At 39.0% G+C, this 27672-nt stretch overlaps 2 protein-coding genes across 2 annotated transcripts in view; both read left to right on the top strand.

Annotated features, from left to right (window-relative positions):
* The window catches only part of LOC124262295 (tetraspanin-8-like), a 66490-nt gene that overhangs the window by 14486 nt on the left and 24332 nt on the right, over nt 1-27672 (top strand). The window lies entirely within an intron of this gene.
* LOC124262288 (dentin sialophosphoprotein-like) lies at nt 5570-12997 on the top strand. Its single transcript, XM_046696774.1, has 4 exons — nt 5570-5769; nt 9598-10926; nt 11100-11965; nt 12693-12997. The coding sequence occupies exons 1-4, from the start codon at nt 5570-5572 to the stop codon at nt 12995-12997; spliced, it is 2700 nt and encodes an 899-aa protein (XP_046552730.1).

The following is a 27672-nucleotide window of genomic DNA, read 5'->3' as shown; positions in this document are numbered from 1 at the left end:
GGACACCAGAAATGGGCTTCAAGCATTCTACCCATGTGGGGAATCGAACCTGGGTCTTCGGTGTGATGAGAAAATGCTTTAATCCACTTGGCTACCCCACCCCCCGTGACAAATTTTAAGCCTTTCAGAGATCTTCGAAATATTCTGTTGGCTCCTGATCTGTCAGCTTTCAAAACAAGTTACATAACCCAACTTATTTTCAACTTGCATGTGAAACTTTAATGTCACACTGTCAGTATTCCAGTCAAATCCTAACCAATCAAACTACAACTAAATATGTTAAGAAATTTATTCTCTGTCCCTCGTCTTTTGGATACCAGCCAGCTAACTCTTTTACCAATTTCCTGTAATATTCTTGTCAGTGTCATGATAATTAAATATGTCAACTAAAATTCTACATGATAGTTCACTTTGACGATTGTCTGCATGCCACTTCTAGTCAGCAGTTTATATTTCTGTCCCTGGCGCCAGAAGATCTCTTGTCAATCAAACTGACGCTAATATGCAGTTGGCTGTATGTGAAATATTGCCCTATTTATCAGATATGACAGTGTTGGTGCAGTTTGATTTTCAGGTCTACTTCAAATTGACAAAATGCAAAATAACTGAAATATTGTTATTGAAAACTTAATTGTAGACATTGAGAAACGATTTGTGTCTTCTGATTGTCTTCTGAAGGTTTTTCTCCTATTTACAGTTACATTTAACTATCCTTCTGGGCTGAATAAGTTTACACTTGAAAAATTAATTTGACAAACAAATTGCAAATGGTATAAAAATATACTTAGGCTGAAATCAGTTGTTACAAAAAATGAAATATTAAGGTCTCAAAACACAGGTATGACAGTATACAGTAAACAATATCTCCCTAAAAACATTCTTGGTTGTTTCCATTTTACCCACCAAAATTGATATATATTTTCTTTTGGTCAGCACTGTATATGACATTACTATGTAAGCATATTTTCCCGGCTACCTGATTGGGCTAGAAAAGCATATTGACACCAACCCAGGTCCGACCAAACGTCATATTGATTTGAGTTACTAAATATATATTTTGACGTCAAACTATGACGTCATTCTATTGTTTACATGTCAGAGTATTGTTGACAAACATTATTGGTTTGTAGTGAAAATAAAATTACTTTTCTTGACTAAATGGACATGTTTTGGTTTTTAGAAGCTTTTTTCGGTAATTACATAATAAAACAATAATGCACTGGTGAATTCGGTCAATACCTGTTTTAATGGACCCGTGAAAAGCAATATTGACCTCGGATTTCGTCCTCGGTCAATATTGTTTTTCCCGGGTCCATAAAAACAGGCATTGACCTCATAATTATGAATCGGTTTTCATATTGTTTTCAGTTTTTGAAAATCATAAAGATCAACAGGATTATTTGTTGGCCTGACTTTTCCGCTCGTGTTTTCATAGTTCCGGATGTAGCTTTAATTAACACCAACTGGTTTGGTCATTTCCTACCTCAAATACTGCGTGAGTGGTACAGAGTGGGGATTTCAGATATACTCTACTTGGGGTTTATTTTCCAAAACGTTTAGGTCTTGTGAAAAGAAAAAGAAAATGGATTTCAGAATTTTAGTTTTATTCAACTACTGTGATCATTTTAATTCTAAATCAGGTGGGCGGTGGGGTAGCCTGATGGTTAAAGCGTTCGCTCGTCATGCTGAAGACCCAGGTTCGATTCCCCACATGGGCACAATGTGTAAAGCCCATTTCTGGTGTCCCCCGCCGTGATTTTGCTGGAATATTGCTAAAAGCGGCATAAAATCAAACTCACTCACTCACTCACTCTAAATCAGGAATACTATTTTGACTTTTTATGTCTTAAAAATGTTTTTAATTTTAAACATTTCTATTCCACAAACTACATTGACGGTTTGGTATTGTCTGTAATTATTGATTAGAGTAGAAATACAGTGAGTAAGTATGGTTTTACGCCGCTTTTAGCAATATTACAGCAATATCACGGTGGGGAACACCAGAAATGGGCTTCACACATTGTACCCATGTGGGGATTCGAACCCGGGTCTTCAGCGTGATGAGTGGATGAATTAACCATTAGGCTACCCCAACACCCGAGTAGAAATAGATAACCGTCAACTAAAATTACAGAATTAGAATGTTTTAGTCTTGGAATGTAAAATCTGTTGAAGAAACAAATTTGTTAAAGGCCACATGCAACCAAAAAATCAAACATAATAAAAACACAATTATCACTTATTCATGACATATAATATACATTGCTGGTTATGAAAAAACATATAAACAAAATTATAAGCGTACATCAAAAGTGCAATATTGTGTACTTGGGTTTACTTCCCAAGAAACGAAGCAGCCGGGATACCGAACCCAGTCAGAGCGGGTGGGTGTGCACTCAAGTGTAACGGCTGGTTCATTTGCAGATGCCCTCACGGCTCATTGTGTGTGTATATATAAAGATGTTGGGTTTTGTAAATACATGCTCATTTTTTGTGTATAACATTTTGCAATCAACAGACATCATAACATGTCATGTGTTCAAGTATCACACCTGCCTGTCTGTGTAATTACATAATGTGACAGAGACCGAACTCAGGGCATAAATCAATGCGTTTTGTTTATGGTTTATAGCCTGATAGGTGTTAAGTTCAAATTGCATGTGGTCAGTGATTGAAGTTGTGTATTGAATAATGTCATTAGCAGACAGGCAGGCAGACACATAGGTGTCAAGAAAACAGACATTGAGTTTTGTCTGTGACAACAACGTATCTATATCACAGTTAGAAATTCTGTCAACACTAAATAATGACATTGCTTTTAAGTATCTAACTGAAAAAGTGACAGGGTAAGAAGAACGTGTGGTGAAATAGACAAATGAAATTATATAAACAGTGAAATCGGTAATCTACTGTCATAACATATAAAAAGCTCGCGCCTGTGAAATATCAACAAAACATTAGAAAAATAGCTCACACCAAAGCCTTCACTGAGTATTGACTGGACAACCCGCTTACAAGCTGCGCGAACCTATTTCAATGCGCATGAGCTATGAGTGCAGCCCAGCTCAGCTGTTGAAACCACTTTTTAGTGAATCGTTTGAACTCCGATTTTGTGCGGGTTTTTTCATTGCGTTATTTTTCAACTTTATTAGTTGAATTTGCATTTTTCATGATTTGTTTCGGTAAGTCCATACCGAAAGGTATCAGAATCTGCAAAGTTGTGTTTTACGTTGCATGTGACCTTTAACTGAACAAATTATAATAAAACTGGAAAGAAACATGAATTCAGTACAGAATGGCAACAAATGATTTATATTCCTCTGTATTTTGGTTATGTTGACATTTGGCTTAAAAGTACTGTTATCTTCTAACCTTCAGTTGTACATTGCCATTTAGGAAATATCAAGATGTGTATTTTGTGTATCAGTATCATATCAATACATCATGTCTGTAAATCAAATCAAATGCAGCAAATTATGCACAGTCCTGAGATAGCACGCCAATTTAGCAGAGCATCATGATAAATAGCTAAAGCTGGGCCTGGTTCGAGGGAGACCTGTTTGGGTCTACGTCTACCCAGCATCAAGGTCAGGTTTCTGTAGTGGGGAACACTGTTCAAACAAACTGGAGGATTGGCATTCATCGTTATGTGAATGTACAGGTGATTAGGGGTGACTTGCAGCATGTGTTCCTCTCATTCCTCAAACCTGGGAGGTATTCTTTGGAGAAACCCAAGGGGGTAGACTGATGTTTTGTCCCAGAAATAAGCTATCATATCTAAAAATCATATCTACAAAAGAAAAAGTATATTATTCATAGAGACTACAATGCTAAGGTTAGATGCTTGGAGCTGAGGTAATTTAGACTTGCCAAATCATTCTAGACTTGATTTGGACCCCTTTCTTAATTTAGTCTTGATGGATGTTAAATTCCAGAAATATGCTATCATATTAATTGTATCTACAAAATAAAAAGTTTATTTTCTAAAAGGGGCACAATGCTTAGATCAGATGCTTAGAGCTGAGGTAATCTAGACTTGCCAAATCATTCTAGACATGAGTTGGGCTCCTTTTTAATTAAGTCAATATGGATGTTTAGTCCCATAAATAAAACTATATCATATCTAAAAATCATATCTACAAAATAGAGAGTATATTATCCAAATAGAGAACAATGCTTGGTTTACATGCTTGGAGCTGATCAATCTAGACTTGACAAATACTAGTAGTTCTAGACTTGAGCTGGACTCCTTTGTTAATTTCATCTCTAGGGGGGCGGTGGGGTAGCCTAGTGGTTAAGGCGTTTGCTCGTCACGATGAAGACCTGGGTTCGATTCCCCACATGGGCACAGTGTGTGAAGCCCATTTCTGGTGTCCACCGCTGTGATATTGCTGGAATATTGCTAAAAGCGGCGTAAACCACACTCACTCACCCATCTCTAGGGTCTGAGAAGAAGCTGCTGCCAGGAACACAAAGACATATATAGAACTGCTGAAAAGAGAAATTGGTCACTGACTGTATTTTTCCATAAAATATGTTCAGATCAGAGACTGGATGTTGGTGTATCTTCGTCTCTGCTTACAATGTTTATGATGAGCTTCATAAAGCGAGTGATTGAGTTTGTGTTTACGCTGTTTTCAGCAATATTCCAGCAATATCATGGCAGGGGACACCAGAAATGGGCTTCACACATTGTACCCACATGGGGAATCGAACCCGGGTCTTCAGCGTGACAAGCTAACGCTTTAACCACAAGACTACCCTACCACCCTTAATGTTATAAAGAACTGACGGATATAACAAACTGGCCACCTGCTGTATGTTTTAGTTGAAATGCATATAATGAACTATGGTGTTCACAAATGAAAATTGGGGCGGTGGGGTAGCCTAATGGTTAAAGCGTTGGCTCGTCACGCCGAAGGCCCGGGTTTGATTCCACACATGGGCACATTGTGTGAAGCCCATTTCAGGTGTTCCTTGCCGTGATATTGCTAAAATATTGCTAAAAGCGGCGTAAAACCATATTCACTCACTCACTCACAAATGAAAATTAGTGGTCCCTTTATGTTTGTTATACTGTAGTTTACTAGATTGGGGAACATGACCCACAGACCACATGTTACTGGCCTTCTTAATGATGGTATCCCAACTGCATAGATCGATGCTATGTTATGTATCTGTAGCAGGGCGTGGAGTCATCCCACAGATGACACCACGCCCTGCTACATACTCCCCCGTCAGCAGAAGGCACGTCCCGAGCCGCATAGTTGGGTACTGAGACAAACTTCATCTTTGATAAGTAGCGGAATAAGGATTCCCCAAGTCCTCTGTACTATTTTTTGAAAGCCTATTTCGAGGACTTTACTTCCGAAGTCTGACTATAGTGCAACACAAAAAAGCCCAATATTTTAGCAGTTTATCTAGTTTACCACCTTTTCCAGTTCCATGATATTTCATCACTAATTATTTTCATCTGCGTTTCAACCAGTACCACACGCATGACGTGATCTCAGGGCAATATGGCCGCCAGTTGGCAGCCATATCTATTAGGGCATCTAACCAAAGCCACATGGACAGGAAGGGAAACAAGTCTCGTATCCGAGTCCACGTGGAAGTATTGCCGATGTGTTTTTTCCCTTATCTTTTGTCTGGTCATGCTTTCTGGATTTCCCTCATCAAAGAGTTACAAGGTGTTGTACCACCTGCGTTAAATGCAGACGGCCAGCTGCTCTATGAACCTGAGGAGGTCATCTTGCTGCTTTTCTCAGTGTGGGGTTATTAACTCGAGGGGGAATGTTTGGAGCAGTGGCAGGTATTTAAAAAAAACAGGAAGGTGTGGTATGAACAGGTGAATGTTGCGTTATTGAAAATACTTACTGAAAATTGGTTGGTTGGTTTAGGCTGCACTCATCAATATCCCAGCTATATGGCAGTGAAAATGGGTTGATTTTGGCATATCTTCTGGGTAAGGGCAGCCATTGATTTGAAGGGATTGCTTTTTGTTTTTTTAATTGATGTGTGAAAAAAACCCTCAGTTATGCATTTATTTCCGTTTCAGTTAAATATCTCAGTATGGTCATCATTAATTTTTTGTGAAGAAAGGTAATCTTATATCATATATAAATGCTTGATTAGTCATTTATATTTATTTCACTGGTTAAAAACCACCTTTTTCTGTATAGTAACTATGTTTTGTGAAAAGTGAGAAAATTGTAACAAATTTGAAATGTTACTCGACAAAATGCGGTCTATGCACTCTCTTATGATGAAAAATGCTTCGGGAACCTAAAATGAAGAAACAGCAACATGACTCTACCTAAAAGATTTTAAGGACAGACAAATCTTTTTTCAGTAGTTGGATATAAAGTGAAATCTAGATGTAATGAAGCGTGTGTTTGGTATGTACAAAGCATGAATTAGAATGATGATACTAAAGCAGAACTAACTCTCCTATTTCCCTGTCAGTTTTACAACCAGCATTCCCATGGAGAAGATTTTGTATTTTAGATTTTGTGTTTACTGGCAAAATATAATGCAGAAAGTATGTTCACAGCATTTTTGCTGATTAGCTAAAAAATATACAGGGGTTTACCTTGAGTTCTGTATTTGAGGGTCCCTGGGACTCATACTCTTAATTTTCAGGGTCCTGGACTACAAAATGGGGGTCCCAAACACTTAAACATTATTATTAATGCTTTGTTGTAATATTGTTGTAATTCAGTTCCTGTTATTGTATTGTGTATCATGATCATCACATTGTTACAGTAATTAAATTGCAAATAATACCATAACCAAGCTAGTAGCAAACTTATTATTATTTGATTGAAATTTTTGCAAAAAGTATTTGAACTTTTTCTGCATCCCTGTGGATGTGCTAAGAAATTTCGTTGCGTCCATTGTCAATTTGTATGCGTATAGGACGCATGATGACGCAGGTTCCTGTAAATCCCTGAATATACAAACTACTGATTAAAGGACCCAAATTTGACTGACTTCATGCACCCCCCATCTGGACCCCCCATCTGAACACCTCTTATGTAAGAAAGGTGTGTTATGGTTAGTGGTTGGGACAACAGGATCAAGGGCTTTGCATTGTTTCACGCCTTCTTTGCTAAGGTCATATCCAGGTTTATGTATATGATGGTGTCACGTCAAGTCATCAGTATGCTAGTTTCCACAAGACTGTAAATGTCACGTCAGGCAGTAGTAAAAGTAAGATAAAGAAAAAAAAGAAAAAATTATGTCTGAATAAAAGTAATTATTCCATTGTTGTGACAAAAAATGTTTCGGCTCTTTGACACCTGAACGTGACCAACTTAGAGAATGTTATCATTTATGATGTAGATTGTAGATATCATATGTTTATTAGTTGTGTCTTGCATATAATCTGGGTTGATAAATTGATGCTGTATTTAGGAGCTGTAAAGGATACATAAATATGACAACATATGACAAGATATGTTTATATGCTATGGTTTTCAGCTTTGCTTCAGGGAGGTTTCTGGGGCGGTAGGGTAGCCTAGTGGTTAAAGCGTTTGCTCATCATGCTAAGGACCCAGGTTCGATTCTCCACATGGGTAAAATGTGTGAAGCCCATTTCTGGAGTCCCCTGCCGTGATATTGCAGGAATATTGCTAAAAGCGGTGTAAAACTAAACTCACTCACTAAGAGAGGTTTCAGAACTCAAGTCATCAGGCCCTGTAGCTCACCAGCAATGTTACATCATTATCCATCCGGGGCGGTGGGGTAGCCTAGTGGTTAAAGCGTTGGCTCGTCACGCCGAAGACCCGGGTTCGATTCCCCACATGGGCACAATGTGTTAAGCCCATTTCTGGTGTCCCCCGCCGTGATATTGCTGGAATATTGCTAAAAGCGGCGTAAAACTAATCTCAGTCAGTCAGTCATTATCCATCCAGTTTTCAAGATGTGGGATAAAAATTTCTTACAAAGTCAAAAATAGTTATTATCACAGTCAAATATCATTTTCAAATTAGACATACTTATTTTTAGTCTAATATGTTTTTTGAATGATTGAAAAAACAACAACATATACTTTACAACTACAACTTCATTTCTCTTGTTACAGACTCTTCAGAATTTTCCTTTCCCATAGTTTAATTGGACAGGAGGATGCAGGGTACACCTTTCATGAAAGAGGGACATTAACAATAGGTTCTTCTGTGTTAGAAATACCATTGTGGAAAATATATGATTCACAACTTATTAAAGGGGTGGAGGGGTAGCCTAGTGGTTAAAGCGTTCGCTCGTCACGCCAAAGACCCGGGTTCGATTCCCCACATGGGTACAATGTGTTAAGCCCATTTCTGGTGTCCCCCATCGTGATCTTGCTGGAATATTGCTAAAAGCGGCGTAAAACTACATTCACTCACTCATAACTTATTATGACCGGCAAGGGAGTGGGTAAGCCTAGTGGTTAAAACATTCGCATGTCATGCTGAAGACCTGAGTTTGATTCTCCACATGGGTACATTGTGTGAAGCCCATTTCTGGTGGGTGACCATGGTATTGCTGGAATATTGCTACAAGCGGCATGAAACCATACTCACTCACTCATTCATTCACTATTACCAGCCAACCTTCACATACATATGTAGAGTTAGGGAATTTTACATTTAATTGCCTAAACTGACAGCTCAGTAAGCAACCCACTAACCTACACACCCAGGGCAGAGTAAGTGTTCTCTACAAGCTTGCGGTGGCAGCTACCTCTGTAAATGAACATTGTTTATTTTGTGCGAAATGTATCCGACTGGCCCACTTTCAAAAGATACTCAAGGTCCAACCATGTACTGTACAATCATAGTGTATGGATCATAGTGTATGGATCATAGTGTATTGATCATAGTAAAGAAATACAGAACAGAATTTGGTTCTATCCAAGGGTTTTTTGGCAGTGAATGTAATAAATGATATTATTTACCTTTACAATAGATGAAGACGTTAATGAATTACATTTAAACAGCACTTGATGAAAGACAAATTTGTTCGGCAGATATATTTCTCTTAATGTACTGTAGTCAAAAGAAAGTGGTACTTGTCAGGAGCATTGGTATTACTTTCAGGAAAATTTATTCATGTCTTGATCGCCATAAATACTTGAAAATTTCTGATGCGGTGTTTCACTCACTCACTCACTCACTCCTGATGTTTTCAATATTATAATGCCATCCAGTTCTGTGCGGAGATTTTGTGAAATGCAACAAAATTGCATCACAGCCATTTGGCTGAGATCAAAGTGTAGTGTCTGTTCTACCACTGTGTGAGACAGTGACCCAGGCAGCCATTGAAGGTCTCAGGTGAGAAATACTTGGCAAACATTCCCGAGTTGTGCTTGACGTAAGAGTTGTTCTCCATGAATGTTGATAGAGGTTAGATGTTGTAATGTGTGACCTTTACCAGGTTTGTTGCACTCTCAGGTAATCTTGCAGCATCCTCACTGTGCTGGGATGGAGGAGATGCTTGTCTTGTATATGAGGGTGAAAAAGTTAGCAACACAAGTTTTGAGTAACTGATCATTTCCTGCAATTGATTGGTATTAACAAAGTGATTGGATGTTTGATCAATTCTCAATGACAGTATTGATGATAGCATTGATAGCAGTGGTGATGACAGCATTGATAGCAGTATTGATGACAGTATCAAACACAATACTGATAGCATTGAATGCAGTATTGATGACAGCACTGATGACAGTATCAGACACAATATTGATAGCATTGATGGCAGTATTGATGACAGTATCGAACACAATATTGATTATCGAATCGAACACAATATTGATAGCATTGATGGCAGTATTGATGACAGCACTGATGACAGTATCAGACACAATATTGACAGCATTGATAGCAGTATTGATGACAGTATCAGACACAATATTTATTGCATTGATGGCAGTATTGAAGACAGCACTGATGACAGTATCGAACACAATATTGATAGCATTGATGGCAGTATTGATGACAGTATCGAACACAATATTGATAGTATTGATGACAGTATTGATGACAGCACTGATGACAGTATCGAACACAATATTGATAGCATTGATGGCAGTATTGATGACAGCACTGATGACAGTATCGAACACAATATTGACAGCATTGATAGCAGTATTGATGACAGCACTGATGACAGTATCAGACACAATATTGATAGCATTGATGGCAGTATTGATGACAGCAGTGACGACAGTATCAAACACAATATTGATTGCATTGGTTGCAGTATTGATGACAGTATCAGACACAATATTGATAGCATTGATGGCAGTATTGATGACAGCACTGATGACAGTATCAGACACAATATTGATAGCATTGATGGCAGTATTGATGACAGCACTGATGACAGTATCGAACACAATATTGATAGCATTGATGGCAGTATTGATGACAGCACTGATGACAGTATCGAACACAATATTGATAGCATTGATGGCAGTATTGATGACAGTATCAGACACAATATTGATAGCATTGATGGCAGTATTGATGACAGCACTGATGACAGTATCAGACACAATATTGATAGCATTGATGGCAGTATTGATGACAGCACTGATGACAGTATCGAACACAATATTGATTGCATTGGTGGCAGTATTGATGACAGTATCAGACACAATATTGATAGCATTGATGGCAGTATTGATGACAGCACTGATGACAGTATCAGACACAATATTGATAGCATTGATGGCAGTATTGATGACAGCACTGACGACAATATCGAGCATAACATTGATAGCATTGATGGCAGTATTGATGACAGCACTGATGACAGTATCGAACACAATATTGATAGCATTGATGGCAGTATTGATGACAGCACTGATGACAGTATCGAACACAATATTGATAGCATTGATGGCAGTATTGATAACAGCACTGACGACAATATCGAGCATAACATTGATAGCATTGATGGCAGTATTGATGACAGCACTGATGACAATATCGAACACAATATTGATAGTATTGATGACAGCACTGATGACAGTATCGAACACAATATTGATAGCATTGATGGCAGTATTGATGACAGCACTGATGACAGTATCACGGTATTGATGACAGCAATATTGATAGCATTGATGGCAGTATTGATGACAGCACTGATGACAGTATCAGACACAATATTGATAGCATTGATGGCAGTATTGATGACAGCACTGATGACAGTATCGAACACAATATTGACAGCATTGATAGCAGTATTGATGACAGCACTGATGACAGTATCAGACACAATATTGATAGCATTGATGGCAGTATTGATGACAGCAGTGACGACAGTATCAAACACAATATTGATTGCATTGGTTGCAGTATTGATGACAGTATCAGACACAATATTGATAGCATTGATGGCAGTATTGATGACAGCACTGATGACAGTATCAGACACAATATTGATAGCATTGATGGCAGTATTGATGACAGCAGTGACGACAGTATCAAACACAATATTGATTGCATTGGTTGCAGTATTGATGACAGTATCAGACACAATATTGATAGCATTGATGGCAGTATTGATGACAGCACTGATGACAGTATCGAACACAATATTGATTGCATTGGTGGCAGTATTGATGACAGTATCAGACACAATATTGATAGCATTGATGGCAGTATTGATGACAGCACTGATGACAGTATCGAACACAATATTGATAGCATTGATGGCAGTATTGATGACAGCACTGACGACAATATCGAGCATAACATTGATAGCATTGATGGCAGTATTGATGACAGCACTGATGACAATATCGAACACAATATTGATAGTATTGATGACAGCACTGATGACAGCACTGATGACAGTATCGAACACAATATTGATAGCATTGATGGCAGTATTGATGACAGCACTGATGACAGTATCGAACACAATATTGATAGCATTGATGGCAGTATTGATGGCAGTATTGATGACAGTATCGAACAAATATTGACAGCATTGATGGCAGTATTGATGACAGCACTGACCACAGTATCGAACACAATATTGATAGCATTGATGGCAGTATTGATGCAAATAGCAATGGCAGTATTTATTACAGTATGGATGAAAAAATGATGACAGTAGTGAATACAATATTGATGATAATATTGATGACAGTATTGATTATAATATTGATAGCATTGATGACAATAGTGATGAAAGTATTGACAACAGTATTGATCACAATATTGATGATAGCATCGACGACAGTATTGAATATAATATCAGTGACTGTACTGAATGCAATATTGATGATATTATTGATAACAGTATTGAGGTCAGTTTGTTAAAAGCATGGGGGAACATATCGAACATTGGGAACTGTATGGATGATAGTAGTACCAAAAGAATTACGGTAATGCTTTAAGTACTGACGAGAGTATTGGTTGAAATAGTGAGGTGAGGTGATATTGGGTTTAACGTCGTGCTTGAGAATATGTCGCTCATATGATGATGTGCATTGTGTGTATGTGTATGTGCGGCTGCTTGTACTAGCCCAGACTAAAGCTGGTTTTATAGTGCTAGTCCACTGAGATACCATGTGGAAATAGTGATGAGTGAAGCAGGAATACCCCACTCAGACACATTATACTGACTCCGAGCCGACCAGTCCTTGGTGGAAATAGTGGTTACAGTATTGGTGGAAGCTGTGATGACAGTATTGGTGGAAATAGTGGTGACAGTATTGGTGGAAATAGTGGTGACAGTATTGGTGGAAGCTGTGATGACAGTATTGGTGGAAATAGTGGTTGACAGTATTGGTGGAAATAGTGGTTACAGTATTGGTGGAAGCTGTGATGACTGTATTGGTGGAAATAGTGGTGACAGTATTGGTGGAAGCTGTGATGACAGTATTGATTTAAATAGTAAAGACAGCAGTGACTTAAGTACTAATGACACTACAGGTCACATGATTAATATAGATATTGATGATAGCATTTATGGCAAAACTGAAAGTAACTAGACACCTATTGTCCTTCTATTACTGTCAAGTACATGAAGAGAAAGTTGTGGTTTTTTTCCGATATTTCTAGATTCAACTGTAATCAAAATTACAATTCAAAATGACAAAATCCCCAAATTGCAACCACATCATTTCAAACACAATTGAGCGGATGTGAACGTATGAGATTTAGCCCCTCTGTAACAGGCAACACTTATGGTGCTTCCTGCCTGGTTTGTATTTTCCGTTATGGAGAAGTGGCTCTGATCCTACAGTCACTTGGGTATTCCATGACATATGGGAAATATACTACTCAAGTTAAGTTAAGAACACTTGTTTTTTTTTCAATATCACTATAATTAATCTTTTGTGGCAAAAAATTCCATTTTACTGTAGTTGATTGTCATGGAAAGAACGCCTGATTATTGATTTTATAGATAATTTCTCATGTAGTGATTAACTGGAATTATAAACATCTAGTGACATCACTCTATTGTCTCACCAGGTTCTCTTTTTACCAAGTAACCTCTGCAGGCAGTTGACCCGTGAAGGTCTGGGTTAGAATATTGATCTTCAGTAACCCAGGCTTGTTGTAAGAAGCGATTAACGGGATCGGGTGGTCAGGCTCACTGGCTTGGTTGACTCATGTCATCGGTTCCCAATTGCGCAGAATGATGCTCATGCTGTTGATCACTGGATTGTCTGGTCCAGACTCGATTATTTACAGACCGCTGCCATGTAGCTGGAATATTGCTGAGTGCAGCGTAGAACTAAACACACTCACACTCTACAGGCAGTTTTGTGGGCATTCTTCAAGAAATCCCAGGGATTTTCCAGAAATGCCCGCATCCCGGGTATTTTCTGATTGGCCACCGAAGACAAACTCCCCAATTTCTCTCTGCTGCAGGCTTACTTTTTCAAACAAAACCTGAGTCGGTTTAATCCATCACTAATATGAGTAAACCTTACTCATGACAGTACCAGGACATTAGACTAACGCTTTGTCTCTGAATATATCTAATTTTTATAGTAACAAATAAGTCTATTTATATTTAAGAGGAGCCCAGTAAGATGGCAGATTCAGAACCCAAGGAAATCTACTTGCTTCATTTAGGGCTTTAGCATTGTAGGGAGGGTTAGGCAGATGGAAAATAATGTGGTTCAGGAACTGTGAGACAGACTACCAGGACATGTGTTGTAGTGTCCCAGTCTTATTTCAGAATTGCAGATGAGTGAGTGAGTGAGTGAGTTGTGTTTTATCCAACTGCTAGCAATATTCCAGCAATATCATGACAGGGGACACCAGAAATGGGCTTCAAACATTGTACCCACATGGGAAATCAAACTCGGTTCTTAAGCCGGACAAGCGAACGCTTTAACCACTGGGCTACCCCACTGCCCCAGAACTGGAGACGAAGGTGAATTACCAGTCAGACAGCAACTGCAGAGAACCAATCCCAGTAACTAAACAACAAAACCCAACCTGCATTCATCATCTTCTAGAAACAGTTGTAATTGTGAGTTTGTCTTAGTGGCCAATGTGATATGCTAGTGGCCTATATAGGTGTAGACTACAGCAATAAGCATTGTTTACATTGTGTCACGCGATCATCTTTCATCCTCATCCTCGGTCTGAGTCCTGACATTTATGCCTACAGCCCGTAGTGTGGAGCATACCAAGTTTTTACCTGAAGCATACCAGGTTTGGGGCTGAAAACATTTCATTTGGTGAGCTGCCTAGTTTAGATTCTTGTATATTTACCTGTGTCTGTGCCTGAGAGGATTGTGTCAGCTGTGTCAATACATGGGGCTAAATTGGTAAGTTTTCCTTGTAGTGTTGAGAACTGTGTTTTACAACCCTGTGTTACTGGCGGATAGTAAACAAGAAACGGTGGGCGTGTTCACTAATTCATCACTTACATGACATGATGAAACATTTCTGTTAGTTTATTATTTTGAAAAATAATTTAATCTTGATAATTGTTTTTTTGTATATTGTAATTTGGAAAGGTTTGTTTTCTGTTTCGGTTGACAAATGGTTGATATATAATTGGGAGGGTTGTTAATGCTGTTCTGTTCAGATTATTCTTTACTGAGAAATGTATGGAAAACAACTTCTTTTATTTTGTGAATCCCATGTTTGGTACAGATTCTTGTACTGTTATCAGGCAGGAATAATTCCAAGAATCCGTTTTGTACTTCTCAACTTCTAAATGCCACTCAAAGAAGATTATTCTTTTAATGAAGAGTTAACAGAAATTCCTTCGTTGTCTTTTGATTTGTGTTACCATGGTTTGACAGTTATTGTATGGGCAGTTTGCCATGTCTATTTCTGTGAAAGAAACTAGTAGAGGTGGGTATTGCAGAGAATTTTCATATTGCGATATATTGCGATGCGGAAGCATATATTGTGATATGTATTGCAATATATTGCAAGGATTATTTTTTTAACAAAAACTACTTATAATCGAGTTAATGCTTGATTATAAGCAAAAACACAACAAAATCACTATGATTGAATAACCGTTTATAAAAACTTTAAAGCATGACAAAATAAAAATGTAAGGAACATTTGGCACTAATGAAACAGGGAAAAGAACAATTAAAAAAACGGAAATATCTGAAGATTTCCGAGTGTTACGAAGTTTTCCAAATGCATGTCAAAATATCGTTTTTCGATCAGCGTATCACAATACGTATCGTTTTCATGTCTGAACCGGTAAATACCGGTAAACCGGTTATATTGCGCAGCCCTAGAAACTAGATTCAGGAATCATAAAGACAAGTCACCTGTACTAAATAAGAGCGTCAACTGTACAATATGGCCTATATCATGAGCTCGTGTTGATGAATAACTATGAAGCATGATTATACCAATGTTCACACAAAGTGTGTGTATACTGATGCACCGAACACATGCAAATGCTATTCAACGGTTCATGGAATCATATGGGAACATGTGGTAATAGAGCAAGTCAAAATAGGGAAAAGCACAGACATGTGTTTCTGTCACTGATGCGCCACATGTCAAAATGTCCCGTAAAACGTTTTGAAAGCTTTACTGAGATAATGGAGTTGTATGACACTCTTTTAAATCTTCCACACTGAAGACCTGGATTCGATTCCCCACATGGGAACAATTAGTCTCTCTCACAGTCCATAATATTTTCCCTATTACCTAACCCTCCCTTTAGTGCTCAAGCTCTAAATGAAGTCTAGATTTCCTCAGGTTCAGGGTCTCTCTTGGGCTCCTTTTCAATTTAAATGGGTTTGTTTGTTACTATCAAAATTATATATATTCAGAGAGAGCGTTAGTCTTGAAGCCCATTTCTGGTGTCTCTCGCAATGATATTGCTGGAATATTGCTAAAAGCATCATAAAACCATACTCACTCACTCACTCCTAGCGATTTACAGAATCAGTGATGTCATAGGTACTTCTCATGCTTAGCATCAAACATATTGAAAGTTTTGCTGTGGTCAAGAATGTTGTAACCCTTATCAAACACCTTTTGAACAAGTGAGTGAGTTTAGTTTTATGCCGCTTTTAGCAATATTTCAGCAATATCACGGCACGGGACACCAGAATGGGCTTCACACATTGTAACTTTTGAACAAGAGTTGTATGACACTTATTGAAATCTTCACACACAGAGCACACTCGATTGCAGCTTGAATGTTGCAAACAGTGGACACTAGAGGCTGGAGATGCTAGAATATTGCTCAACAGAAAGGGAAAGTTAACTATTGGAAAGTTGAAACCATACCTCTTGCAGGGATTGCACAGACTTAAAAAAATTGGACATTTTATCCTAAAAGAGCCAAAAATATTTTAGCCATAGTTGCCAGTGATTTGACAAAAAAAGGCCCCAAATTTAGAAAAACTTGTCAAGATATGATTTTACAGGAAACTAGTACATAATAAAAAATACCCTGCAATGGTGTTAATTTATCTCTATTCTGAACCAAGACTTTCCCAGTGCAGCGAAGTAGGGTAGAGTTATTTTCCCTCTGATGGTCAGTAGTGTTGGGAATTGGTTAAAATCGCATAATTGACAATTGGTTCATTACAACCGATCAATCATCGAAAATAATTGGTTAGCGTCATTTATTAAATTTTCCAGGTTATTTTTGTTAATGCACAAAAAATAAAGAAAATACATGCAGTTCCTTGGGGTGTTTTTTGCAAATTGCACATCTTTAAAGGATGACTAGTATGTTAGGGACATAAATTTCTTGTCGTCTTTAAAATAAATTCAGTTGTGACTTGGAACGAGCATGTAGTGTTCATGAAATGTAACAGATAAAACCAACTGTGTGAAAAATATTGTTAATGCAAAAAGTGTTCCAGAATTGTTTGTGTTCGATTATGAGAAAACATGATCGATTGCTTGGTCGTTTAGTCACTGCAACCAATCTTCGATTTTTTCAATTAATCGGACCACCACTAATGGTCAGTCCTACATTTAACAAACCTTGTGTGTATTCAACTACTTATATGTAGTATGGGTTTCAATAGTTCATTAAAATCGTTGATAAATCCTTAAAAAGTCTTAAATTTGATGGCTGATAATCTGTAGGAACCTGTTTTGTCTTAGAGTCATTTTCAGCGAAACAGATAGTAACTCAATTCCCCACCACCAGGAGGAGTAAAAGATTCTACCAGAAATGTGAGGAATCAGAGATAGCAATCTGAAGCAGGGAGGAACGGTAGATAAGGATGCTGTTAACACAAGTACTTTCAGGTGGAGCACCTTCTTTCTTTGAAGGAGGCTGAGAATTAGGAGTTTAGATAGGTCTTATAAAACATTTTTGTGTCACTGTTGGTTATCTGTTAATGGTGGCATTACTTGCCTTATATCAGTAAATTTGAATTTCAACTGGTTCCAGTGTCATTGTTTACTGGTAATTACCAGTCTTTTAATGGTAAAATTAACCAAGGATCGGTGATTTGTGTGACTGTCTTTCCCAGGCCTGGCAGAAAACAGGACAGGACAGGCAAATATACATTTGAACTGACATTCAAAACATGTTAAAAAATATTCAACTTGCTAATGGTGTTTGCTGGTGACCTGTCGTATGACATAGGGCTGCCCTGGTCTATTTTTACCTCTATAGCCTGGAACCAAAGTGTATACATTATGTTTTGCTTTGCTTCGAGGTTATATCTAGCAATGGCACTGGAAGCAGATGCTTCTTTCAAGTTTGTTTGGTTTCAAACCGCAACACAAGCGAAACAAAACACAAAAGTGATGAGTCATAAAATTGACAAGGATACTATGTGTGCCAAAAAGTCTAAAACTGTTAAAACACAAATGTAAAGAATATAAGTGATATATGTTTGTGTGTGTTTCAATGGCTACAAGAGAAAACTGACTGCCAGCCTAAAGCAATGTACAGTGGAATGGCAAAACTTTTCAAGAACTGGATTTTTAACATCACCAGCACTTGGGACTGCTAGTATTAAAAGTTGAAGGAACTAGTGAGTTGGTTGGCCCAGTGGAATGTGTGTTTGCTTGCTGCAGGTGGTAGTCAGTGTTCTTTCACTGATGTGGTTAAATTCAGATTCAAGGTGAAGAGGGTTTAAATGTTGCGTTTATGATTATTGCCCATATGCATGTGTGTGTGTGGCTGCTTGGACTAGTCCAGACTCATTCTGGTTTTGTGGTACATGTATATGTACACTGAGATCCACTGCCATAGTTTAACCAAACTCACCAATATTATACAAACTGCAGGCTGTCTTTTGGTATGACACAGCTGGATATTAAACCACCATCTTGGTGTTCTCCAGACCTCCTGATCTTCACTGTAATCTGAACTGTATATGTTGGATACCTAACTCAGTGAGTGAGTGAGTTTAGTTTTGTGCTGCACTCAGCAATATTCCAACTTTATGGAGGCGGTCTGTAAATAATCGAGTCTGGACCAGACAATCCAGTGATCAGCATGCGCATCGATCTACGCAATTGGATACGATGACATGTGTCAACTAAGTCAGCGAGCCAGATCACCCAATCCTGTAAGTCGCCTATTGCATGGGTTGCTGAAGACCAATATTCCAACCCGGATCTTCATGGCTCTGTGATTAGAACCTACAATCATAGGGAAACAATGCAGAGCAAACTCTGGTATCATTGAGGACTCTGCCATCTGTGTCCCTAGCATAATACTCCCCAGGGATTTGAGATTGATAATGCGATGTGCCGTTGAGATTGACATCCAATGATCGAGGGAAAAAATACCAGCACCTTGAGCATGCACTAGTGCATGGATATGTGCGCTATATAAATATCCTATAATATAATAATAATAATAATAATAAAACAGAAATAACATGAAACATGATATCTATGGTTGATCACTTCTTGCTTGACTTGAAGTCACTGAATCTGACCTCCTGATCCATTTAGTAGTCTTGTACAACCAGCAGGGGTAGATTTGCTCAAGGACTGAATGCTAAGCCTGGATGCCTGTCTTTTAAAGGAGATAGTGAGTGAGTTTAGTTTTACACCACTTTTAGCAATATTCAAGCAATATCACAGGGGACACCAGAAATGGGCTTCTCACATTACCCATGTGAGGAATCAAACCCGGGTCTTCGGTGTGATGAGCAAACGCTCTAACCACTAGACTACCCCACTGCCCCTTTCACAGGAACAACTTGTTCTTTTTGTTTATATTTTCTAGAAATGATCATTTAAACTAATAACTGTACAAGTCTATTGTGGAACCTGGAACCCCTTCAGGATAATACTCCAATGAACAACAACTAGGGGTTTCAGATAACATCCTTGGTGTAGTGGATGGAGAATCTGCCTGGAGAGATGGTGGTTTGATCTGGCACTTACAGATGGTACTTGATGTTACCCTGGTTGGCACTCAGCATCAAGTGGATAAAACAAGTCCTGCACCCCATTACACAAAGTGTTACGACCACCTATGTTAGATAGGATAGGTTTGTACAACGGAGCCCTGGGCCTAGATTTTCAAAGCTCTCTTAGCACTAAGATAGTCGTAAGTGCCATACATTAACATTAACTTACGACTATCTTAGCGCTAAGAGAGCTTCGAAAATCTAGGCCCTGGTCAGTTCGGACTTGCCATAATATTTCTGAGTTGTGTAACTGATCTGGGTTAGAATTGGTCTTCAGTAACCCATGCTTGTCATAAGAGGCAACTAGCAGGATCGGTTGGTCTTGTCATCATATCCCATTTGCATAGATCGATGCACATGCTCTTGATCACTGGATTATCTGGTCCAGACTTGATTATTTACAGACCGCCTCCATACAGCTGGAATATTGCTGAGTGCGGCGTTAAAGAACAAACCAACTGATCTAATCACAGATGTCTATTTCTTGATTTGTCTGCACCATTTCTCACATCACTTAATACTTTCCACATTACTCTGCGGTACCGTGGTATAACTGAAATACTGCTCACAGAGGCGTTAAACCCAACCTGCTTACTGTCTAGAGTTCTACCAACTTCTAAATGCCAATGACAGAACCTTCTCCTGATGTTCAACCCTTTGATGTTGTTGGAAGTTCCAAGAATTACCTCCGCTGGCTAAAACTGACGTAGAAAGAAACCAGACACAAATGCTTCTATTTTTTACCCACTAACTGTTGCATGCTTTGTGGAGCCTTTAAATACTTGATTTGTGAAGTAACCCACTTTCCAGTGAAGTGTTGAGCCAGGCTGTTGGTGTAACAAGTTGCCTCCGGAGTGACATTTCTGTCCTGGTGAGAATGCTGGGTATATATAACTACATGCTGCTTGAGGTGTAGGTAAATAAACTGTGTATTCAATGAAAACAATTAGGGGGATGTTGATCAGGTGAAGATGATGTCGACAGGTTGTGTGAGGAAGACAGGTAACAGTGTATAGATACAGGTGAATCTTGGTACAGGTAAAATATAGGTAACATACAGGTGAATCTTTGTACAGGTAAAATATAGGTAACATACAGGTGAATCCTGGTATATGTATTGTCGGTAAAAGAGTATAGATACAGGTGAATATTTGTACAGATGATGTAGACAAGTTGCTTGAGGTAGACACAGGTAACAGTGTATAGATACAGGTGAATCTTGGTACAGGTAAAATATAGGTAACATACAGGTGAATCCTGGTATATGTATTGTGGGTAAAAGAGTATAGATACAGGTGAATATTTGTACAGATGATGTAGACAAGTTGCTTGAGGAAGACACAGGTAACAGTGTATAGATACAGGTGAATTGTTTTACAAGTAAAATATAGGTAACATACAGGTGAATATTGGTACATGTATTGTAGGAAAAAGAGTATAGATACAGGTAAATATTTGTACAGATGATGTAGACAAGTTGCTTGAGGTAGACACAGGTAACAGTGTATAGATACAGGTGAACCTTGGTACAGGTAAAATATAGGTAACATACAGGTGAATCCTGGTATATGTATTGTCGGTAATAGAGTATAGATACAGGTGAATATTTGTACTTATGATGTAGGCATTATAGGTAACATACAGGTAAAACATGATATATGTAATTTAGGTAGGTAACTGTTCAGATACAGGTGAGTTTTTACAGGTGTAGTAGGTAAAAGTGTGTAAAGAGAATTACCAATTAATCTAGGTACAAGTAACATAGACAACAGCACGTACGTCCAGGCAAATCTTTGTACAGGTAAAATAGGTAATAGTGTGCAGTCTTTACCTACATTATAGAGTATAGATTCAAGGAGGGTCTTTATAAGCTAGAAGAACAATAGCAGATCATGTCTTTCACGAGAAAATTGGTACATTTAGTTCAGTGCTGTATTTTGTGCTAAGCTCATAGATAGCATTGTAGAGTTGGCTGGTCAGACATACAAGCTGTGAGGCATGAATGGTGTCTGGGTTCACATCGTTGATATTTTGACCTGTGCCAGGTGGAATAATCCCAGACATTCAGCCTCCTGACCTACAGAAACAAGACCAGTGTAGTTTCATGTGGGGGATCATCATGTGCCAATACAGCCTCGGCCACACATGCTGCTTTCTCAGTGGAATCCTCATCCTGGATAATTATGTATGTCAGCTTCAGCAGGTAGGGCCACTCAAGTGTGGTGTTACTGCCCCAGCTAGACTAACAACTAGTCTCTGAAATGAACATATTTTACTGAAAAAAACGTTCATAGTAAAAAAATATGGTATATAATAAAAAGGAGCCCTCAGACTTTCTTCATTTTCAGCCTGAAGCTGAGGAAATCTAGACTTGCCACATTTTCTAGACTTGCATGGGCTTTCTTGGATATATTTGCTTCAGGGTCTGTACGAGAGACTATGCCCCAGCCATCTTGGGGAGAGTGTGGAGAGGTACTGTCTGTATCACACACCACCAGACCTACAGCGGTGATATCAGTAGATAGGTGATACTGTCTGTATCATACACTACCCTACCTACAGCAGTGATATCTGTAGATATAGTCCGTTTGGCCCAAAAGCGGACTGATGAATTGCAATCTAACTCGAAATCTACTAAACATATAATACTCAATGAAACACTGATCATAATTAATACATCAGACCAACTCTGTGATTTGTTTGCAGGATTTATGTCCTAAAATTAAAAAAGTTGTTTAACAACCTATCATTAAAATTTTGACACAGTTCACTATTTGTTACGAGGGAGGACTGCAAAGAGAGGAACAGCCAGGTGTACGCGGAGCACGTGCACAAGTGCCGACAAAGTCATTGATTCATTTACCTAGCTGTGCCGTATCCATCCTTTCTCGCACACCTGACTGTCCCTTTCTCTGCACTCCTCCCTCGTAACAAATATTGAACTGTGTCAATATTTTAATGATAGTTTGCTAAAAAACATTTTTATTTTAGGACATAAATTCTGCAAAAACTATAGGTGCTACTGCCTGTATCACACACCACCAGACCTACAGCAGTGATATCTGTAGGGAAGTGATACTACAGCAGTGATATCAGTAGATAGGTGATACTGTCTGTATCATACACCACTAGACCTACAGCAGTGATATCTGTAGAGGTGATACTGTCTGTATCTTACACCACTAGGGTATGTTATGTCCATTGTTCTGGCAGGTTGATTTTCTGCGTATCAACCTTCTATCTGCACGTGCAGAGGTTAATATGTGGATAACAACCGGGTATGTTATTTGGCAGCTGGACTGTCTAACCTGGGGTAGATAAGTCAGACTTCGGCTTCGCCTCTGTCATTGACTTATCTCCCCACGGGAATTTTGGACATCGGTAATTTTTCAAATATTGTTTCTCGGCTTCGCCTCGAAACAATATTTGAAAATTACCTCTATAAAAGTGTCAAAAGGGTGTGAATACGGCGATACCGTCCAGGTGCCAATCTAAAATAACATGAACAAGATTGTTTTTACATTTATTTAATTGTGAAATTTACAACGCAGTTTTCGATGAGAATCTGGTGCCTGGGTTGTGCTGCCGCCAGCGTGACGGTGGAGCTAGAGGTTGCAGAGGTGGTCTTGGTGTGTCCCTGGCCTGGCCTTGATACGGTCTCCGTTGACTCTCCAATCACTCCCAGTTGCTCGTCATTCAGTATGGCGTTTACTGTGGCTTTCTGGTCCTCACTGGTTCTGGTGTAACTGCGCACACCTGTTTGAAAGGAAATTGCATCAAATTAGTATATGTAACGTATGTAGTTAGTCTCAACATTACGACTTTAGTTTTAAACAAACGAACATGCTCCACTTAAATTATTGTTTTACTGAAAAGTAAATACACACTTGTGACGCTCCTGTGTCCAGTTCGTTCCATTATCAATGGTTCGCTAACCCCAGCCTGGTACAGTCGGGTTGCCGTGGTAACCCTAAGTGAGTGGTTCGTCTTGTAGCCCTTTACACCAGCCTTGTGACACATTTCAGGGACAATCTTCTGTAGCGTGTTGTGACCCAGTGGTTGTCGGCTGTACCTGAAACATGGGAGAATTTGTAATTTATAGACTCTGGCCAATCCAATACTGAACATTGGGTGTATTGCATGTTTTTAATAAATACTTTTTATTTTATTTTTATTTCTAACAATAAATCTGCTATTCATTGACATGAAAGTGCTTTTAAATCAGACGGCTGTAATATAATGTTACGTCTCCATGTAAACAAGAGCTTCTACACAAATGTGACTTCATGTATAGGATAAAGTGTATACTCTAGTTTGAACGAATGGTCTGGTTTGAATGTGAAATATTTTTCATTTCGCTGATCAAAAATATTTATTTTAACAATATTATGATGAATATTTGGATATGAATGCATCTCTGACATTGTCACATTAAAACATGAAGTTGTAAACTCACGAAACACTTACCAACACTTATCTGTCGGAGACTGAAGAGCTTGAAGATACAAAGCGTCATCATGGCGGCCAGGAGGACACAGTGATAAGTACTTCTTAAACAGACGAACATGACATCGGGCAGGATTACTACCTGTGTAATGTTCGATCTCTTTAGGGGTAACTCTTCTATGCTTCAGGCTCCCTTGCACAGTTTTAGAGTAATCTTCCCGGTAACACAAGTACTCGTGTCCTTCAGGACTCGTCTTCAGGGATATTTGTGAGTTTTTGTGCTTTAGCTTTCTGTGTTCGTGGCCACTACGAAGTCCAAAATGTTTGCCATTCAGGTAAAGCAAGGTGTTCACCAGTACTCGCGGGTTCCGGTCTCCAAGTTGACCACTCCTCCATAGCAGCTCCTCCTCGTCAACACTGATAGCTTCAGCTTTCTTAACGCTTTGTCCCAACCCCTTACGTGTCAGTCTTTTCATCTCTCCATCAAGAACCTGGCGGAATTCTTGAACACATCAGACTGGAGAAATTCAACATTTCGTTTAGAAACAGTCTTTATGTATGATTGTATACCCATAACTATTTGAAAGAGTGAATTTGGGGGGTATTCACAGCCATCTTTTTTTCTAACTTCCAGAACAAACTTTGACATGAAATAAGCTAGCTCGTCAAGTCCCATATTTTCCAAAACAGTAACCGGTTTTCGTCCTTCCCCCCTCTGATTATTTACGGCGATAGCCCTGGCAGTAAACGTGTTGTACGCCCATTTATCCCGTCGCTGGGTGTTAGTAGGCACAGAATCCAACGCACGTTTCTCAATGTCACCATCATTGGCTTCATAAAAACGTTCTGCAGTTTTACCTTCTTGAACTTCTTTTTCAATAATTTGAGCGGCTTCAAACAATTCAAAATCGCTATCATTATAAATATGGCTTGCCTCCACTTCTTGCGACGCCCGACAAAGCTCGTCGTCTGAATTCATGTTGCACAATGATTTCTCTTCCCAAAACCAAGTGTACACGTAACCTTGGCGGTGCAGGAAACGCCCGTGCAACAAGCGATGGACGAGTCCATTCGGCGCCCACGTGGTGTAAGTAAGTTAGCACCCCCCTCTGCGGGTGATATGGATTCAATGAAATGCGTTGAAATCCATATCACCCTTGAGGAGGGTGCTAACGTATACATACACTACCAGACTTACAGCAGTGATATCTGTAGAGGTGATACCGTCTGTATCACACACCACCAGACCTACAGCAGTGATATCAGTAGATAGGTGATACTGTCTGTATCATACACCACCAGACCTACAACAGTGATATCTGTAGATAGGTGATACTGTCTGTATCACACACCACCAGACCTACAGCAGTGATATCAGTAGAGAGGGGATACTGTCTGTATCATACACCACCAGACCTACAGCAGTGATATCAGTAGAGAGGTGATACTGTCTGTATCAGACACCACCAGACCTACAGCAGTGATATCTGTAGAGAGGTGATACTGTCTGTATCACACACCACCAGACCTACAGCAGTGATATCTGTAGAGGGGTGATACTAAAGCAGTGATATCAGTAGATAGGTGATACTGTCTGTATCACACACCACCAGACCTACAGCAGTGATATCTGTAGATAGGTGATACTGTCTGTATCATACACCACCAGACCTACATCAGTGATATCAGTAGATAGGTGATACTGTCTGTATCATACACTACCAGACCTACAGCAGTGATATCTGTAGGGAAGTGATACTACAGCAGTGATATCTGTAGGGAAGTGATACTACAGCAATGATATCTGTAGGGAAGTGATACTACAGCGGTGATATCTGCAGAGAGGTGATACTACAGCAGTGATATCTGTAGAGGTGATACTGTCTAATATACATACACCACCAGGCCTATTGTGTAGATGCGTGTGTATGCATCATGATCAGTGTATTGCACTTGATCAGTGCATGCTCCTCAAATTTCTACTTTGTTTAAATGTCAGTGAAACTTTGCTCAGGAGATTGACATTTATTTAGAAGTACCTGTGTGGCATGTAATGTCTGCAAGATATTTCCCTGTTGTACAATTCTTTTACTGGAGACCCCTGTACTTGTAGATGTGTGTGTACTAAGTGTTGATGTAGATATATGTGCTGGATGCAGGGGGAATCAGGCCTGTAGTGTTTCATTGATGAGGACAAAAGCAGTCATATTCTGGAAGTACCTAGAATTCCAGCGACATAGCAGGGAGGTTGTGGTGCACTGCAGATGGGACTTACCCAAATCTTTCAGACACAAGATATTCTGTATATTGGTACATGCTACAAATGGAAAAGCCAAGTGAGTGAGTGAGTTTAGCTTAATGCCACTTTTAGCAATATTCCAGCAATATTGAATAGTTAAAATGGTTAGAAACAGCTCAAATTTTCATTAATTTCATAATTTCAAAGATAATGCTCGGAATCAAAGGAAGAGATAACAATCCTATTAACTCCATTGTCAGAGTTTCACTCTGTGGGTAAAAGTTTACAAAAATTGTAAACTTTTACCCAAAGAGTGAAACTTTAAAAGGACAATATTAAATTTCAAATGTGTAACAGGGAAACAGAAATAGATGATATCAAATACAAAGAACCCGAAGATCTCTACATGAACACCTGAGACTCCCCTGATGTTGAGTAGTGCCTGCTTGAGTTGCTGTGTAGCCTTTGTGTGTAGCCTTGCTCCAAGGCTGTACTGAGAGTTAAGTCCATGCATGTATAGCAGGGGCGGATACAGCTTTTTTGAGAAGGGGGGTCACACTATTGAGAAAAGGAGGGGTGCACACTTCATTTTCACCCGAGTTTCAATGGTCATTTAACAAACTTTCAGCACAAAAGGGGGATGCGCACCCCTGCACCCCCCTCTGGATCCGCCTTTGTATAGTAATTCTATCCTTTAAAGAGTCAAGTCTAGATAAGTGGACAGTAAGGACCCCAGTCTGTTATTTATATATATTTTTTTAGAAATTATCATTTAAACTGTTAATTATTATCTAAGAGACTTGTGCAAGTCTACCTCTGTGTAGTACATACCAGCATCCTGAGTGAATATCCCAGCAGGAGTTGCAGCAATGCAAGGACTGGTGCTGGTATATATAGTGACACATGGTCTGGCTAAATGATCATTGACAGCATATGTTGATGGGGTTAACTGGGGTACAGTCAGGCTGGCTGTAGTCTACACAAATACATGGCTATTTTAGGGTATGGATCTATGACATAGCTGACTGAGGCCCTCTCTGGAGAATAAGACACTGCTTATGATGATGTAGTTGTGCAGAGCACTGAGTGAGGCACTGTTTGGGTTTATAGAATATTGTCATTAAGTCTTCGTGTA

Source organism: Haliotis rubra, unplaced genomic scaffold, assembly GCF_003918875.1.
Source record: "Haliotis rubra isolate DU_JTF1 unplaced genomic scaffold, ASM391887v1 Scf83, whole genome shotgun sequence".
NCBI lineage: Eukaryota > Metazoa > Mollusca > Gastropoda > Lepetellida > Haliotidae > Haliotis > Haliotis rubra.
The sequence above is the reverse complement of the archived record's forward strand: the minus strand, read 5'-3'. Positions and strand labels throughout refer to the sequence as shown.